Consider the following 18567-nt stretch of genomic DNA (forward strand, 5'->3'; position numbering starts at 1 on the left):
AAATAAACAAAGCTCGTTAAAGAGGAGTTGTAGCAAGTATGCAATAATGTTAAGGTTTATAGAAGACAAATATGAAACAGTAACTAAGAAAAAAAATATACTAACTTTTCAAGTGGTATTATTTGAAAAGGCATACAGGAGTAAAGATGATATTTCTGGAGCCTGTAAGGCAGCTCCGGCACCACAACTTCCAGCAGTAGCTTTTCTGCAGCAGAGTGGAGTGAAACAACAGGAGCAGAGACTTTCACAGCTACTCTGCAGAGTGGTGCGGGCAGCTGTGAAGCTGTCAAGAATCATATGGTTTGTGCTACTGCTCCTGCTCCAGCAAAGCTGGGGACTGGAGCTGAAGTAAGTGCTCGAGTGCTCACCACGGGGAGGGTGCTGGGGGAACCCTTCGCTAAGGACTTGTGAACACACGGATACAGAAGGTAAGGACAGGAGCAGCAGAACATTCCCTGGCCACTGCCAAGAGACCGTGGGGCTGAGACAGAGGGGAGGGATTATAAAAGGGGGGGGGAAGGTTTCACGCTTTTCAGGGAGGGTAAGCAGAAGGGCTGCCAGTGGCAGTGAACTCCCTCCCAGGATCTGGATGCTAGAGAGACCCTCTGCAGGAAAGCCACATTCCTCTGCCTCCCAACATGCCACGTGGCTGGCTTGCCACGCAGTACAAAGTGGACAGTTCCATCACGTTAGCCTTTTAAGTTTAAGTGCTCAGTAAATATTTTAAGTTATGTCTGTATGGGCAGAAGGTAGAGATTTTTTCCTATCAGCTGAGGATTGCAGAAAGTACTTACAAATCTACTTTCCATATGTCAATATGCAATTAGAGGATCTAAATCTGTGATGCAAGAAGAGCTCTCATACTGAAGATAGCGAAATTGAGATACTGGCAACTCTTAAGATCAAACCCTAGATCTGTTATCATAATTAGCATATTTTAAGAACAGGATAATTCAAAATGGGATAAAAAGCAAGAGACGATGTGTCACAAATCTTTTTATAAGCTACTAAGAAAAAAAAAAAGCAGCAGCTCACCAGTACACCATTTAAGATATACTTAGGTGCTCCAACCCAAAATGTAAGTTCATCACTATTTGTTACTTTGACTTAATTTCTAATTTTTCCCACAAATGCTACTTTTTTTATATAGGTTTAAAGTTGCAGAGGTGGTTTATTATCAGGAGGTGCTTATATGCCTCACCTCATCCCAAAGGATTTCACAGATGCACACAAATTTTAATACATAACACTGAAGAAAAATTATGTTCAGAACGGACCAGACATACTGGGTTATGAGGATGCAGTAAGAGTAAAAAGGTTAATAATGTCTGAAGTTAATGTCTGTTCCTATCAAGCCATGTGAGGAGATCCAGACTTGGATCTTGTTTGAAGGATGCCCTTTCTAACCAGAAACACGTCAATCCCAGCATCCCTTCTTTTGCAGCCATTTTCGTCTACAAGTTCTTATTTTATCGGGTTGTCTTGGTCAGTGCCTCTTCTTCACACAGAATTTACTAAAGCCCCTGACAAGAATCTAAAGTGCTCCAATCCTCCCCTGTCCACCTCCTGACAAAGGAAAACAAAATGCCCTGCAGCCAGTTAATCCTGGAGGAAGGGAGAACAGTCACTATTTCCTCTACTTGACCAATGACATACAGTCATCAGGACTCATCCTAAAACACACTTTCCAGTTGAAAGGAGTTCATTTCAACACATGCAGTATTGGGCAACTAGTTGCACAATATTAAATTACAACCAGAGGAGAAGAAACATCATCTAGTTTGCTTGCAAATATTCAGTCAGAAAATTAAGGTAAAACTGAGAGTCCCCCAAACTTTTTTTTTTTTAACAGAATTAAGGCTGAGCATCGGGATTATCAACACTTACAACACATCAAGTTCCCCTATAATATGACTTCCAAGAGTAAGCAGAAGCCCCTCCTGGATCCTTCTGAGTTGGGAAATGGCACTGGGGTATCCTGTGGCAGCCAAGGCTCCTTGATAACAAGCAGATGTGCAGAATGGCTAAGCAAACATGTTGTGTTTATGCTGTGTCCCGTAACTCACAGATGTACACTTTGAGTGCTGTGCAGCTGCTGGAAATCTTCAAACTCATGTGAGTTTGCATGACCCTCAACAGTATCAGATGAGAGTCCCACTCCCACTCTCCTGCATATTTTTTATACACGGGTAGGAGGCACTGCCATGGACCTGCAACTCCATGTATACACCTAGGGAAATAAAGTTTCCTTCCTCATTTTCACAGGAATAATTTCCTTCCATATCTCCAGGATTCCCACACAGCTGAATGCCAAGGAAGACAGCAAGTAGGCTATGCTGAACATCATTATCAGTTAGACACTTGGAGTTATCCAACCCTTTCAGTACTAAATGGTGAAGGCGGCAGACTAAAGGAAATCCTGCAGCCGCCTGTTCTGCAGGGAGGTGTTAAAGGTCCCCTTCCCTCAGGAGAGCATGCCCAGGGGAATCCAAGCATCCCATGGAGATGAAGGAAAGCTGTTAGCAGCAGAGATACAAACTCATGGATTCAGCTCAAGAGATGTTCACCTCTTAGCTTTTCCGAAATCCTTCCCAGCCGACGGTGACACAGGAATTACCAAAGAATTTTTGCTGTGCATTCACCTTTTCAATTAATGACAATAAAAACGACTCATTCTTGTTGTTTAAACAGGAAAAGTCGATGGATTATATCTGAGAAAACCCAAGGCACGGCAATTCCAGTAGGATCCACCAGCTACAACCATTGCCTCTACATGAAATACAAAGCTGCAGATGTTCACCACTGCCATTTGCCACGATAACAACTGCACTAAAGCTAAAACAAAAAACCAACTTGGAAAGCATAAAGATCTACTGCATTCATGTTTTGGGTTGAAATAGAAGGTGAGGAGGGTATCATGTAATTTTTGCTATGAGCTTGTTTGTTTTTGAAGGAATTATGCACTAATTTTCATCAAGGTCTGGAAATACCTTCAGGATGTCTTTTTCACACACGTTAGTTATTACAGAAACTTAAAATGTTTTTAACGTCTATTTTTCACAACGAAAATTAAGCTCAGCACAATAAAGTTGAATATATGGGAGCAAAACAGAACTTCAGAGCATTGTTTGTACTGATTACCGAAGCAGACTGATGAGAATTGGCCATGAGAATTCTTCTCCCACCTAACCCTGTTAGTAGTTTTAACATATGCTAAAAGGCTAAATTAAATGCTACAGGGGACCTACTATTTATTTAGCTCTGCCAGGTTCTGTTAACGCATAAAATACTTTGCCTTTGCTTTTATGTTGTGTTATTTAAAGAGTAAACTGTTTTTCTCCTTGGTGAAGATCCACCATTGTATCATTTATGTAAATTCAAATCAAGACCCACAAGCTGCCTTTTAAGTGAAAAAAAAAAAAGATTTCTGGGTTGAAACAACACCAGAGGTCTGCATCAGTGTGAGTTCTAATACATGTGAGATATTCACAGACGTGAAGTTATTCTAAAACTCTGGGATTTAGATGAAGCTTTTCAGCTTCATCTAAACATGCTATAAATACCTGGACCACAATAATGAAGAAGCTAGATAGGAAAACTGACTGAAGAAGCCTCATTAGGTGATGCATAACGGCTTCACACTGACACAGGGTTAACAACCCAATAAATCACTGATCTGAATGAAGGATACTAAGGATAGAGAAGGATGCAAAGGGTAACATGGAGATACTTCAAAGAAAAAGAAGCAGAAGTTCTCAGCTGAAAGCTGTATTTAAACATTTGACACACTAAGTGTTCTCCTTCCAATAAGAAACTGAATTACAGAACAACTTGAAATTGTGAAGTGGTTTGACACTATTACACTATTAGAGTTGGGTTTGAAATTAATATTTAACTTATGCAGCAAAATTCCTTGAAAAAAAAGGAGGCAGGAGGGAGTTCATATGAACTCCAGGTGAAGAATTTTAAAAGTTTGCACAAAGCAATTAAACTGCATTAGGCAATAATTGCTTTCCAATTTCTTCAAACCAGCACAGTTGGAGTTCTACAGCCATGTAATCAACTTAATGATACTCTTCTCATTTGAAAGAAAGAAAACATTACCCTCCAAACACCACCAAAACAACACATTTAACTGACATTTTGAAATTTAGAAAATATGCTCTTATTCACCATCAGTATGTGTCAGCTTTAATTTAAACAAATGTTTAAAGCTCAGTTAGGGTTTCACATACCCTAAATGCAGGAGGGGTTACCAGAATGTCAATGCTGAATGAATTGAATTTAGAGGTCCTACTCCAAGGCCATATGGATCATTCTTTAATGTCCATCGGGACTGACGTGTACTCCCAAATAACAATCCCATATAGACTGCAACTGTGAGTGTACCTGAAAGGTGATACTTTATGCAATTTTGAGAGGTGAATCAACCTCTGACCAATAAAACTTCAAGAATAAAAAGTTCTGTGGCCTCCTACTTTGGTGTGTATTTGTACTCAGAAAGCATTGTCTGTTCAAGCCAAATTCCCTCTCTTGGGAAATCAACCATGAAATCATAGAATGGGTTGGGTTGGAAAGGACCTCAAAGATCATCTAGTTCCAACCCCCTTGCGGGACACCTTCCACTAGACCAGGTTGTTCAAACCCCACCCAACCTTCCAGGGAGGGGTGGTCACAATCACACCGAACCCACATAAACCCCACAGAGATGCCAGCACCTCTTGGAGGCAACTCCATACAAACACTAAGTAGGGTCTTACTATCTGAAAATTACTAAAATTTACCATATACCAAGTTGGTTTTAAATAGCAGTTTTTCAAGAAAGCTTCATTAAAGTAGGGTAAGCAGATGCACAAAGGATATTAAAGAGCAGGGCAGACATGATACCATCCGTGACTCTCAGTACTTTCAGTTCAGGGCCTCCCTCTGTCAGCTGTGATTCCTATATACTCCTTCTCAGTTTCTCTTTCATGAACTTGCCCAGTCTGTTCTTAACCTCACATAAATTTTCAGCAAACCACATCCTTTGGCAAGAAGTGTCACTCTAGACAACTATTTGCTGTGCAAAGAATCACCTCCTTTTATTCTGCATCTAACCCTGCAAAGTTTCATTTGATGACCCTCAGTTTCTTGCATTAAAAGAAACTGAACAGCCAGGATACAGCCACCTATGATTTTGAAGCTTTTTATCTTCCTTCTCTAACAGCTTTTACAGACAGAATGGTTCTCAATTGCTTAACTGGGAGCTACTTCAGATCTTTGATCAATCCTTCTGTTGTTCTGCGAAAAACTTTTTAAGTTTTACTACATTCATCTTTGAAGTTAGAGATACACTTTCTGTAAGCCTATGAAAATTAGTCCAAACTCATTTCTCTCGACGTTTCCAACCTCACCAAGGAGATCACATGTGTTCAAGCCGAGCTTTAGCACATCGAAGCTATGAGCTCAGAAATTCTCTCTTCACTAATCACACTCCAGTCTCTCTCAGTCCCTGTGTGAAAGCAGACTCCAGATGCACCATCCATACCCTGTGAATGAACATCCTTCTGGCAAAGGTCAGACACACTCACAGGGATCATATCTGCAACTACAGCTTTGGGATGCTGTGAGTGCAGATTTTGCCATTTAAATTGCCTGTATTTTCAGTCAGCTGGGATATGGAAGGGAGGAAGGAATGATGAATGAATGGGCAGGGCATGACAGAGGGTTTGCTGTGAGAGGGAAATGGAGGGTGATGGAGAAACGGGACTACTGACTGTGGGAAATAATACAGATCACACAGAAAGCCAAAGGAAGCAAGAAGAGAACAGAGTCACAGTTAACAAGGAAAACGAACAAGAAAACGGTTAAAGGTGTGAGAAGAAATATCATGTCACAAACACCTGTCTGGGAGCCACTGGAGATGAGGGAAGGAAACTGCAGATCAGGTGGAGAGACAAAGAAGAATAAACCACAACTAAGTGGATACTGAAATGATGATTAGAACTGATGAGCAGAGATTAGGATTAGAAAAATAAAGAGAATGGGAATATGAAGAGAAGTCAACAACGTGAAAAATAACAAGTAGCTGACAAATAAAGCTGGAGGCAAAAAAAAAAAAAAACCAACCAGAAAAGGTGTTATTGGAAGAAATGAAAAATCTGTATTCACTCCACACTGGAACAGAACTTAAGTCCCAGACTCCCACCATCGCCTGTGACTATCATGGATCTCTGCAATCCTATGACAAAGTAGGCATCCCATGTTGTAACAAGTACTGTTGTCAGTCCTTCAGCACAGCCTGACAGACTGCCAGCCGTGACATCCCGCTCATGGGGTGCTTCTGTCTGTCTGCCATCTCCCCGAGGAAAGAAAGTCTGTCCAGGCATCAGACCTGACCTGCCAGTGCTCAGCTGGCTGCCCACCAGTGCAGGACAGCTGCGTGTAAGCAGCAGGAAGACCCAGGTGGAGACAAGCAGCCTTAGTAGGATGGGAGAGAGACAGAAAAACTGCCTCAGAACATCTGTGAGAAGCTGAGAGTGGGACTCCAGAAACCTGGAGCAGCTGCGAGCACCTGCTCACACCGGGCAAGAGACATTTCTAAGGATGGTTTGTGTGGCTGGACCTTCCTATGAAACGGAGCAAATCACAGAGCAAAGGTCTGTGCAACGTAAAGGCCCAGCCATGAATGTCACTGATTACAGTGTCAAATTCCACAAGGCACAAGTTGTACAAGAGAACATTAAATACATTATGGTCACAATGGCAATCGTTCAGCCTAAGGAAAAGGCAGGATTTCAGCTGCCTGTGAAACCCTTCTTTGGCCCCATTTGTGCGGCACGCCTTCTGTGCTCGGAGAGAGACACAGACCATCTGGAAGGAACTCAAACCAGCGGGAAGAGTTGGAGCTCAAGAAAACACCATCTACAAAGAAAGTAGCAACAAATTTGGGATTTCTGTTACGAGGTAAAGCATGCTGGGGAAGTAAACCAAGCCCCTTTGGCACAAATCTGTCCTCCATTATACTTGGCAGATGGTACAAGTAGTAATGGAATAAACCCAGAATGAGGAGAGTGTGGGTTAGACGTGAGGAAAGTGCTTCCAACAGTAAAAACAAAGAAGAGACTGGAAGGGACTGTTTAGGGAAGATATGAAGTTCTTATTACTGGAAGATTTAAAAGCAGTTTATGTAAGCTTGTGTCAGGAATGACAGCTGTAGATAGCTGCCTTGGAAAAGGAGGGGAATGAGGTGACTTCCAAAGGTCCCTTCCTGCCCTATGGTGGAGCTGCTTTAACAACGATCTGTTATAAAATTCTTCTGGAGACCATTTCCCTAGTTGATGCATGAACAGACAGGATGCACAACCAGCAAATATTTAACTTTTTCCTCGTTTTTCAGTGTGTGGTATTAGTCTTTAATTGTGCCTTGCAAGCCAAATCAGTAATTTCACTCTGGGTTAGACAGGTCATTGATATAATGCTGAAATATTACTTCACTATTATTAAATAATTAATTTTTGTGACACAGAGGAATGCTATGTCCACTTTCCAGATGCAGAAGTAACTGACTGACTTCAGAGGAAGATACTGTAAATGCTTAAATGGATCTAGATCTGAAAGGGTAAAGGCAAAACTCTGCAATGATTTCAAATGCCCTGTGTCAGGCATAAGGTCCATCCTCTGCAGAAACAATCCTTGGAGAAAAATATCCATGTAAAACTACAAATTGTATTGTAATATATGAGCATGAAAAGAAATAATCAATTTCAAAATTAATCTTAATATTGTTATCTCCTAAAAGTTTAATAATTTTTAAAAATATTTTAATATTAAATCCTTTATCTAACTCCTCCTGTCCAAAGATCTAGCTTCTCCTTCCATCACTGCAGTGTTATTCTGCCCAGATTATCTACTCTCTCTGCCACTCCACAATTTCTTTTTCCACCAAGTGGTGTTCTGAGAGTTGCAAGTTTTGTAATGCACTTTAAGACTAAAAAAACAAAAAAAAAGAAAAAGAAGGAACAAAGATAAAGAAGTTTACTGCTACTTTTCCACTTTTCCACCACTTCCTTTGTTCAAGCAATCTACAGATGTTCACCAACCACTTCTTTTTGATGGAATAAAGCACCCAAGCCCTCCATCTCCAGACTCCAGATTTGATCTTAGCAGCAGCAATAAAGCAAGGAGGAATAGTGCAATTGGTCTGGAATGAAAATTAAGTGCTTTGTCCAATTACAAGTGAAGCAGGAAAGCAGGAAGGTGTTTTGCCAGGGTTTCGGGGTTTTTTTGTAGTTTTAGCAACCGTCTCACAAGAGCAGATACTTAGCAGGCCAAAGTACCAAAATCAAAAAAGCTGTTTGAAAATCTCAGCTTCTACTTATTTATTTTAAGAATGTTCCGCCTTCGTGATTATGGCAAAAGGACCGAAAATGTGCAATTAATACAATTTACAGTCTCTGGGAGCAGACAGAAAGCAAAATGAATGAAAAGGTGTTTTGTTCTTCTATGAAATTGTTTCTAGGCCACTCTTGTTAGCTTTTAATGCTTGGGGCTGACAATGTGGGGAGCAGGGGAGGAAGGTGGAAGTGGGCTCTGCTGTAAGTCACAGCCGGCTCCTGGCTGCTTTCCTGCCTCTTGGGCTGCACTTCCCCTGCTCCCTGCAGGCAGCACAAACCAAAGGAGCAGATTCCTTTCGAAGAAGCTGGATTCCACTCAGCCATAAGTCCTGGGCTGACAGAAGCTTCTCACAAGGCTTATAAAAAGAAAAAGGGAACAACCAAAGGAAAAGGCTCCAAAGCCGGTGACGCTCATGATATATCGGAGCTGGCAGCGTTACATCTGCCACTGCCAGGCTTGGGAGTTTATCTTTGCTGGATGTTATTGCCCCTCCCCACATGTGGTCAATAATTCACTCCTTCCTTCCAAGCACATACCTCACCCCTTTCAGCCTCCCTACCCCGATATGGCTCAGATTCTGTTTATTTTAAAGGTTTTTAAACATATTGCTTTCTGAGCACTAACACTAAATGTGTTGCTCGATTCCCTGCCACAAACCCATTTGCAGTCAATAGTTCTCTTGGACTCCCATATCCTACCTCAGAAAGGTTCCAGTATTGGCCATGTCTCTTTGCCTTTCTCTTGAATGCTCTTATTTAGCCTCAATCTCAGGAAGGATCCAGAGAAAAACAGACAAGCCAAGCTTTGGCTAATCTATCAGCTACTAAAATCTCCATCCTGGTTCTGACATATCTTATGTCAAAATCACTGTTTTTCAGTTGCAAATAATTTATTTCACAGGAAAGACTTCATTTTATGTCCTGTGCTTCTCCAACTCTCTTATCTTGATTTCCGAAGACAGAAACCCAGAATTGTCTTATACTCAACTCTGAAAAAGTGATGCAAAAGTAGCTCCACCTACACCTACATCTACTTCTGGTGGAGGCTTGGATTCTTCTCTGTCTTCTAGGCAATTTCTGCACTGTCTGTTACAATATACTGTCATAATTCTCCTAAGTCTCACATATCTAAAGTTATTTTTAAATACATAAACATTCCACTTTACTGGAAAATAAAGGTTACTTGTGTTATAAAACAGAAACAGAAAAGCTTACCAAAAAAGAGGCGAAGCTGATGAGTATGAATTACTTGGAAATCAGCTTCAAATATCTACTTCCCCAAGTTACAGGTTTAGTCTCTGTGGAGTCACACTTCATCCTAAATCTTGAAGCATTTCCTCCCACCATTACACAACCCAACGTTGTCAGTGTATGTTATTTCACATGCTGTATTTTCTCCTAAGAAAACAGAGTCAAGCCCCCAGAATCCAGTCTTCTTACTCCCAAAGAAACCCTGACATCTGTTTTCTTCCCCCACTGTTCTGAGAACATCAATGATTTCTGCAACTCACCCCAATTCTGCATCCAAATTTGGAATCAAAATTACCTGGAGTCAGAGAAACCTCTGACTCTCAATTAATTGTTTCATATCTCCTTAGTACATCTCTTTCCAAAGTCTCAGAGACAGAGTATTATCACTATTATTTTAATTAAAAATTAACAGTACCCAGCTTTTTAATGCTTTGATCAGCCAAAGCAATGAGCCTGTAATGGCCATTCCATCTTGACTAATCAAAGTCAACATTTTCAGTTGGAAGGAAGAGTAAGTTGAGGGCAAATAAGGGCTGGTTCAGAAGCAGGTAGAAGTCTTTTCAGAAGACTTGTCCAGCTTTTAAGAAACCAGTTTATGTCTACGGAAAGTGCTGTTATCAAATATTCATGATAACAGCAAAAAAGTAACCTTGAGAAGAACAGAGATCAGATGAAACAGCACTAAATTTTTTGCAAATGATCCAAAACAGGGTCAAATAGTGAAGTAAAACAGCTGTTCAGTTCAAGTTGCTCTACATATTTACTGCAATTTAATATCAGTTTTGGAAAATTCCATTAAAAACAGAAATTTTTGTGTATTTTGTTCAGGTGTACACACAAGAGCTATTTAACTGAAATTCTCTATAAGAAGGGAAGTAGCTCTTGGAACCTTAAGAAGTTTGTGAGCACATAAAACATAAAAATTATATATGGCTCAAGTAGATTAAGTAATTTTTTGTGCATGTAAAATACACTCTGCGTTGGACTAGGAGGAAGTAAAGTGATGACGACAATTCTCTGCAAGTCTGTCAAAATATAATTACACCTGAAACTGTCTGGTAGCTGGTAACAGCACTCTGCAGCAGGAGAGACCTGCTACTGGGTTAGGAGCTGTCATCAGAGCTTCAGGAGAGAAGCTCTGCTGGAGTTCTGTGGCACCATTTCAACAGTGATCACACAGTGTGTTCTGGTTTCCCTCATAAAATGTAATTAATACTTTCAATGATTTTGGGGTAATTCATAATAATAAAAAGTTAAAAAGTACAAATGCTATTTTCTCTATTACAAATTCTGAAATAAGGAAGAACACAGTAGATATGGTAAGAGATTTGGTTTACTTTGTTCCTGAAAATACAGTCACACAAGCTGAAACACCAAAAATAACTTCATACATATTTGCTAATACACCATTCCCTGCACAGGAGGAAAGCTTCAGTAATCACATTTTATCGCCTATCACTTATGCCTCTTTTAATTTAACCAGGTAATGTGCTGTATTTCAAGGGTTTACCAGTGCAGTCTGAGGTCAGCACTCATGGAACGTGCTTTTCACCTTGCTCTCCCCACACACCAATTAACCCCTCGGTCCCAAGCACAGGCTGCTGCTGCTGCTGCCAGCACTTCAAAGCACCAGCAGCGTCCCAGCCCTGTGCCCCGAGCACTCTGCACCCCATTCCACGACTCCCAGCCCTGCCCCTGACTCAGCACCCTCCTCCTCGCTCCCTCACCTGGTTTTTGCTTCCACACCCACGGAGGCGGTGGAGCTGGCAGACTCCTCGGACACTGAGTGCTGAAGGACTGGTGTTAGCTGCTTGGTGCTGTCCACTTCCGTTTGGGCATCCTCTTCTGCAGACTGCTCTTTGACTTCTGTTTAACAAATAAGAAAAAAAAAATCATTTAGTACGTTATCTACTTATTTAGGCTAAAAAAATCCATCTGCAAGCTTCCCCTCGTGCAGCAAACATCCATTTTATTTATGGACAGATTAACCCAGGTAACTTTCTTCTGAGACAGAACAAAATGAAAAGAGGAGGAAATTACCATCTGTAGCTCAAATATGAAATTGAATGCCTATAACATTATTTCCATAACACAGAGTTTCACTGTGAACCAAAGCTGTTCAATAAGCAATGAGGAACAGGGCAGGGGGAGAGTTGCTCAATGACAACCTTTTTATATGAGGTTGGGGTTTTAGACATTCCCATTCTCCCCACATCTCCTCTTGTGCACCTGCTCTGTCAGCCCTGAGCAAACACCACAGTGAGCACACTAATCTGGGATATAACAAACCTTTTTTCCTCCCACATTAGCTTTAACTTTGATCAATTCCCTGACAAAGTTCACTTCTGGTTACACTAACTGCGCTGGCACAGCACTGAAGAGGTAAAGGAAGGAAGGATATGGTTTATGCCAGCTTAAACTTCCTTCTGATCTGAAGGAATATAACCAATTTTTTCAGCATCCTTTTAATTTAGCTTATTTGTCAGACAGGAACTTATATACACATCTCCAGCCGACAGTGCTACTATTTGCCTAGAAAGTTTGTTTATGCTCTGAAACATGTAACACCAAGTTGCCACCCTCTGTGCAACTTTAAATCCTCTTTCCATTCACTTTTCCTCTTTTGCACAAAGCGAGTCAGGAGTTTGCCAGAAGGACATGGCAATGTGCTGCTCAAAGTGCACCAGAATGCACAGTAACAAGGGTCAAGGCTGTAGAGCAACAACATGTGGTGTTTCTGCACTTCTGCATACCTTATTTTGAAACCTAAATAACATAAAAATTATATAGGACTCTGGCAGATGAGCTTTGGCATATCCAGCTTAAGACACAAGTGTCTCATCCTGCCTGTGTCCATGGTTGCTACATCTGTCCCACAGCAGCACCAGAGGAAGGACCTGCACCTGAGTCACACACCCCCTAAAGCCTCCAGTGAACACAGGTTTGAGCTAGGAGGCCAATGCATACAGTTCTTGCAACCAAGTTCAGTTAGAGTAAAGTAGCAGATAATTTAGAAGACTTAAGCAGAAGATACAGTCATATTTTTAAACAAATTAATACACAACATGTCAAAATATAATCAAATATTGCAAAGGATAAATGACTCAAGTGGAGAAATGGATGGTTAGGAGAATCTGTGACATGGGTGGGCATGCACAAAAACCTCCTACAAGCTTTAATCTTATACATAAAAACAATAAAAGAGAGAAAAATTCTCAGAACATAAAGCTGCACAGCTTGGTCTGCAATATTGAAATCATGTGCCCACTACAGCACATGGAGAAGGGTAAATCTGTCTTGTTTGATGTACAGAGATTGAAGTAAAATTACTCTTTAACCTCGAGTGAACACATTTAGGAAGACAATGTATAACATTTAAAACCCTCAATGAAGTTCTCTAAATCATACTGAAGAGAAACATAAAATTAAGAAAAAAGAAAACAAAATTCCTGGTCATGATTGGGTGTGTCAGGTACTTACTAGAGCTGCTATAAACTGAAATTGTTTCACCTATTTCAGTTAAGCTACTCAGTAATATACATCTGAAATGGTTTTGGACATCAGAAACATCCAAAAATGACTACCTGTTTGAAAGCCAAATGGCTCATGTCAAATCCCTTCCACCAACCTATCCTGAAGAACAAAATGCTGGATGATCATTTGATGCTAAATAAATATCCTGTTGGGAACACACCCTTTGTAATAGTAAATGGCTCCATACAGAAAACAAAACAAAACAAACCCAAACCCCACACCCCTTAGTTTTTGGCACATCTGAACAAACATCCCTGCAATCATTCCTGGATGAGGATTCCTGAAACCGGCAGCATCCAGCGGAGCCATTCATAACAACCCGCAGTGCGTTTCCAACTAGGTTGGATCTGAAGGATAATTTTGTGCCAGTAACCCCCAAATTTCTAAATACAACCTCAATGCAGAGAGCAAAACATAAACACTTGGAAGACAGACAGACGCCAAAGCACTAGAAACAAAACCCACAACACAGCCCGGGACAACCACGCCTGAGGAGCTCCAGGAAGACCACCGGAAACCGTGGCCTTGCTCTGATCCATCTTGGCGACTTTCTTTAACCCAGTTAAACTTCGCAAAAGGGACTTTGCTTTACTGTGTGCCTGCAGGAACTTTCAGCCATTTACTCTTTGCCAGCTTTCATCTCATTACCATTAGTGGGCACCCACCACACCGGGAAGGCGAAGTTCTCGGGACTCCCTCAAGAACCCTGGACTGTGTGAGAAGACACAGATTGTTTCACTACACATGACAACTATCTGAGCTTACATCCTTATGGAGCTTTTACCCCTGCTGTTTGCTTCTCTAGAGAAGGAGGGACCCAAATTATACTAAATGAGACAAACAACATCCCAACTGCTGTCTCTGCAATAAACCAAACTGTGCCTCAATATGCCGCGGGAAGACTGAAAACTTGGTGCTTACTAAGTAGCATGATGAAAACAGTGTGTGTGTTAGTTGTGTGTGCCAGACTTCAACTTTGTGGAAGTTTTAAGGAAGAACAGCAGTAACGCATTTCATGAGTCAAACTCTTCGGATATGGGAGTCCAGCACTGGCACGGCAAAGGGACATCTCAGACACACCTCAGAGATGTTCTTGGAAGCAGGTGGCACAATATATTTAATGAACACTCATCATATTTGGTTATGGTAACCTACTTTGAAGCCACTGGGAGTGAAGGAACCATGAATGATTAATAAATATGAAGCTCATTTGCTGATTCATACGTAAAGCTTTATTTTGAATCTTCATGATTGTTTCTGGCACAATGGAGGTCTTGCCCATGCATAATGAGTTAAGGAGGGGACTGAGATTTAAAAAAGCTAATTCTACAATTCCAAAATGTCTCTAAATTCTTTTTTTAATGTCACTATTCTAAAACATTAGGAAAATACTAGAAAAATTTACATTTAAAATTTTTTTATTATTTGAAGACAATGACATCCATAGTTCTTCCCCACCTGGCTAGTGAGGACAGAAAAGCCTTCTTTTCTTATTAAGTTTAAAAGAAATCTCCCAATACTACAAGGATTAAAGTTCCTATCCACATGAGTCATCAAAAGGGTTGAGACTTCCACATGCTTTACAGCTTGGGTAATACTCACAGAATCACAGCATGGTTGAGGTTGGAAGGCAGCCCAGAAGTCACCTTGTCCAAGGCCCTGCTCAAGCAGGGCCATCAGACCCAGCGGCCCAGGAGTATGACCAGATGGTTTGTGAGCATCTCCAAGGATGGAGATATGAAGTAGTAGGGGAAAAAAATTAAATTCCCCCCATTGACAGGGGACAGATATGCAGGGAACTCACTGGGATTGATAAAATTTACAGTATTCCTTTGGGAATGTGATGAAGCAACATTGACTAAATATCTAAAAATGTTCTTTTGTTATAAACAATCCTTTTCTGTTTTCTAGTAATCACAAGACCCTATTCTGCAAGCTACTTGGGTAAAGCTGCAACAAGATAAGGAGATAAATATGTGGGCTCAGCCATGACAATCAGGCAATGAAAAGACACCAGCATATCCAAAAATTTTTCTTTTAAATAGTCGAAAACTACCTGTCAAGTCAAAACCTGAAAGTACTGTAGGAGTTCTACCACAAATAAAATTCTTTAAAATCTTATAATTGTCAGTATATAGTGACACTGCAAAAGAAAAACCAAAGAGCTGTCATAAACATAAAATTAATATTCCACTGCTGTTTAGATGCAGCAGGTTGACTGTTAAACCACTTTACTGGCTGGGGCTTTACTGTCAGACCTACTGCTGATCTGGCAGACAGCGAACCAAATGTCACGAGCTTCCAAAACTTTCACAAGAACAGAAAGTATGGAAGGCTGGAAAATACCAGCATCACCAAACACAGCAGGGACGTTCCAGGGGTCTCAAACTGTTGCTTACTGAGATGTTCTGCAAGAGGGAGTAACAAGCTTTTAACCAGCAGATGCAACAGTTACTTCTGCGCAGGGAAGGGGCAGTGCTGTGTCAGAAAACAGGCAATGGGACAGGGTGCTTTACACAGCCTTGCAGGGATCTACAGAACTACAAACACCACCACAACACTCTAGTCCTAGAAGTTTTGACAGGTGAAAGACCAGGTCAATGTAGCAACAATATGAAAAGAAATCTTAACAAGGGAATGCAAACTGTCAGTTTAAAATGCCTGTCTGTCCTGGTTTGGGCTGGGACAGAGTTAATTTTCTTCTCAGTATGTGGTACACGGTTGTGTTTTGGATTTAGGATGAGAAAAATGTTGGTAACACACCGATGTTTTAGTTGTTGCTAAGTATGCTAAGTAATGCTTACTCTAAATCAAGGACACTTCAGTTCCCCGTGCTCTGCCAGTGAGAAGGTGCACAAGGAGACGGGAGGGACATGGCCAGGACTGCTGACTCCACCTGGCCAGAGGGACATTCTATACCACAGAACATCATGCTCAGTATATCACAGAATCACAGAATGGTTTGGGTTGAAGGCACCCTTAAAGATCATCCAGTTTCAATCCCCCAGCCATGGACAGGGACACCTTGCACTAGACCAGGTTGCTCAGAGCTCCATCCAACCCAGTCTTGAACACTTCCAGGGATGGGGCACCCACAACTTCTCTGGACAACCTGTTTCAATACCCCAACACCCTGACAGAAAAGAACTTCCTTCTAATATCCAATCTAAACCTACTCCCTCTTAGTTTGAATCCATTCCCCCTTGTCCAGTGTACTACATGCTGTTGTATAAAGTCACTATCCATCACTCTTGTAGGCTCCCTTTAGATACTGGAAGCCTGGGGACAGTTGGGCAGGAGCTGCTGATGGCTGCTCAGGGACAGGCTGGACATTGGTCAGTGGGTGCTGAGAAACTGTGTTGAGCATCACTTGTTTGTCTTGAGTTTTATTCCTCTCTCTCTCTCTCTCTCTCTCCTTTTTATCATCATTATCATTATCATTATTAATATTTATTTCAACTATTAAACTGTATTAATCTCAACCCAGGTACTTAGCTGAAAGCTGGGTACGCCATTATCCAGTACTGTAATTACCAAGTTTCACTCAGTAACCCAATTTAGGAACAAAAGTTTGAACCAGTCATCATTCATAATTCTGTTACTGTTCTGGACACAGTTTGATAGAAACACCACTCTTCCTGTCAGGGTCTGGGGAAGTCAGACTGGCACATGCAGCGATCACTCGGGTGCAGGAATCTTTGACATACAACAACTTCATATGTGCAAGTTTTAGCAGCTGGGACAAACAGACAAACTGCAGATAACTGGGCCCCTGCAGATCACCTGCAACCCCTTGGGATGACAGGGAGCCAAGCCAAGGCATGTTATAGAAACACAGAACTGTTAAGGTTGGAAACGACCTTTAAGATCATCAAGTCCAACCATCAACCCAGCACCACCGTGCTCACCGTTAGACCATGTCCTCAAATGCCACATCCACAAGTTCTCTGAACACTTCCAGGGATGGAGCCTCCACCGCTTCTCTGAGCAGGCTGTTCTAGTACTTTACAACCCTTTCAGTGAAAAAATTTTTTCTAATATCTAATCTAAACCTCCCCAGCACAATTTGAGGACTACTGAAGGCCCCACAGAGGGTGATGGCTGTTAATGGCTGTCACCATTACGCTTGCAGTCACATACTCTTGCCTGCTGAAAACCATCATGGGAGACAGCGGGAGAAAAAGCAAATCGGAGTTTAAGTGTGACAGTAATAACCACATGCAAGAGCCACTTCTACATGGACAGAGGCACATTTCTTTCATCTTAGGTGAACACTGTAATATTTTATTCACAACAGTAAACAACGAAACGTACAACCACATCAGAAGTGGTTTTTGGGGGGGTTTTGCTAGTGCTGCATGTGTTTCTTCTAAAACCACTACTTATCTATTTTTTTTACCTTTCTGAAGGACACTGCAGGAGTAATGGCTTCAAAGTGAAAGAGGGTAGGTTTAAATTAAATATTAGGAAGAAATTCTTCACTGTGAAGGTGGTGAGGCACTGGTACAGGTTTCCCAGAGAAGCTGTGGATGCCACATCCCTGGAAGTGTTCAAGGCCAGGTTGGATGGGGATTTGAGTGACCTGGTCTAGTGTCCCTGTCCATGGTGGGTAGGTTGGACCCAAATGATCCTTAAGGTCCCTTCCAACCCAAACCGTTCCATGTATTACTTACTGCAACAGATGTTATATGGAGATAAGAAGAAAGTTTGCAGTTATTCTTTTTGTTAAATATATTTTATACAGAAAATAACTTTGTGCAATAAGATTTTCAATGTAAGACCATTTAAACAGCAATTTTGTTCACTCTAAAAACATGACACCATATTATGGGTAACCAGCTCCCAATGATCCATGACTGAGGAGCTTCCCAAGGTAGGAGTGATATTCAACAGCACTCATCCAATTATTTTTCCACTAGTTTGTTCAGGTCTTTTTCAAACCCATGTCGAGTTGTTCATGCCCAAAGCATCCAGTAGCACTGAATTCTATAACTGCAGTAGATGCCAAGTGCAAATGTACCTGGCCCTTGTGCTTTCTGAACATGACCTGGATGTCCCCTGATTTTTGTGTTGCACAACAATGAATCACCGTGCCCTGTTCATTTTCTCCATACCACTCATCGTTTTGTGGGACCCTATTAAATTCCTCCTCAGTGAAATCACTTCAGGTTGAAGGCTTTTACCTCAACTGATCCCCTCACAGAAGCTCTTACTTTCTTCTTGTCGTACTCGTTGGCCTTTCCTGTACTTTCCCAATTACAGCTCATCCATTTGGAGAAGAGAAAGCAGAACTGCACATGGCATTTAGCATGCAGTGATGCCAAAGATTTATAAAGCAACAGTAAAAAAGAAAAAAACCCCAAAACCGTCACTGATGCTCTATTCTGCTTATCCCTGTGCCAGTAAT

At 41.3% G+C, this 18567-nt stretch overlaps 1 protein-coding gene across 7 annotated transcripts in view; it reads right to left on the reverse strand.

Moving 5' to 3' along the window:
- KMT2C (lysine methyltransferase 2C) overlaps positions 1-18567 on the reverse strand; it is a 195193-nt gene that overhangs the window by 120978 nt on the left and 55648 nt on the right. For all 7 annotated transcript variants that reach the window (XM_039380759.1, XM_039380761.1, XM_039380760.1 and 4 more), the window contains one exon: positions 11354-11492. In XM_039380759.1, coding sequence (XP_039236693.1) covers positions 11354-11492 — 139 coding nt within the window. The remainder of the gene's footprint in view (positions 1-11353; positions 11493-18567) is intronic.

This window comes from Pipra filicauda, unplaced genomic scaffold, assembly GCF_003945595.2.
Source record: "Pipra filicauda isolate LSUMZ 115617 unplaced genomic scaffold, ASM394559v2 scaffold1_size10287979_pilon, whole genome shotgun sequence".
In the NCBI taxonomy this organism is placed as follows: domain Eukaryota; kingdom Metazoa; phylum Chordata; class Aves; order Passeriformes; family Pipridae; genus Pipra; species Pipra filicauda.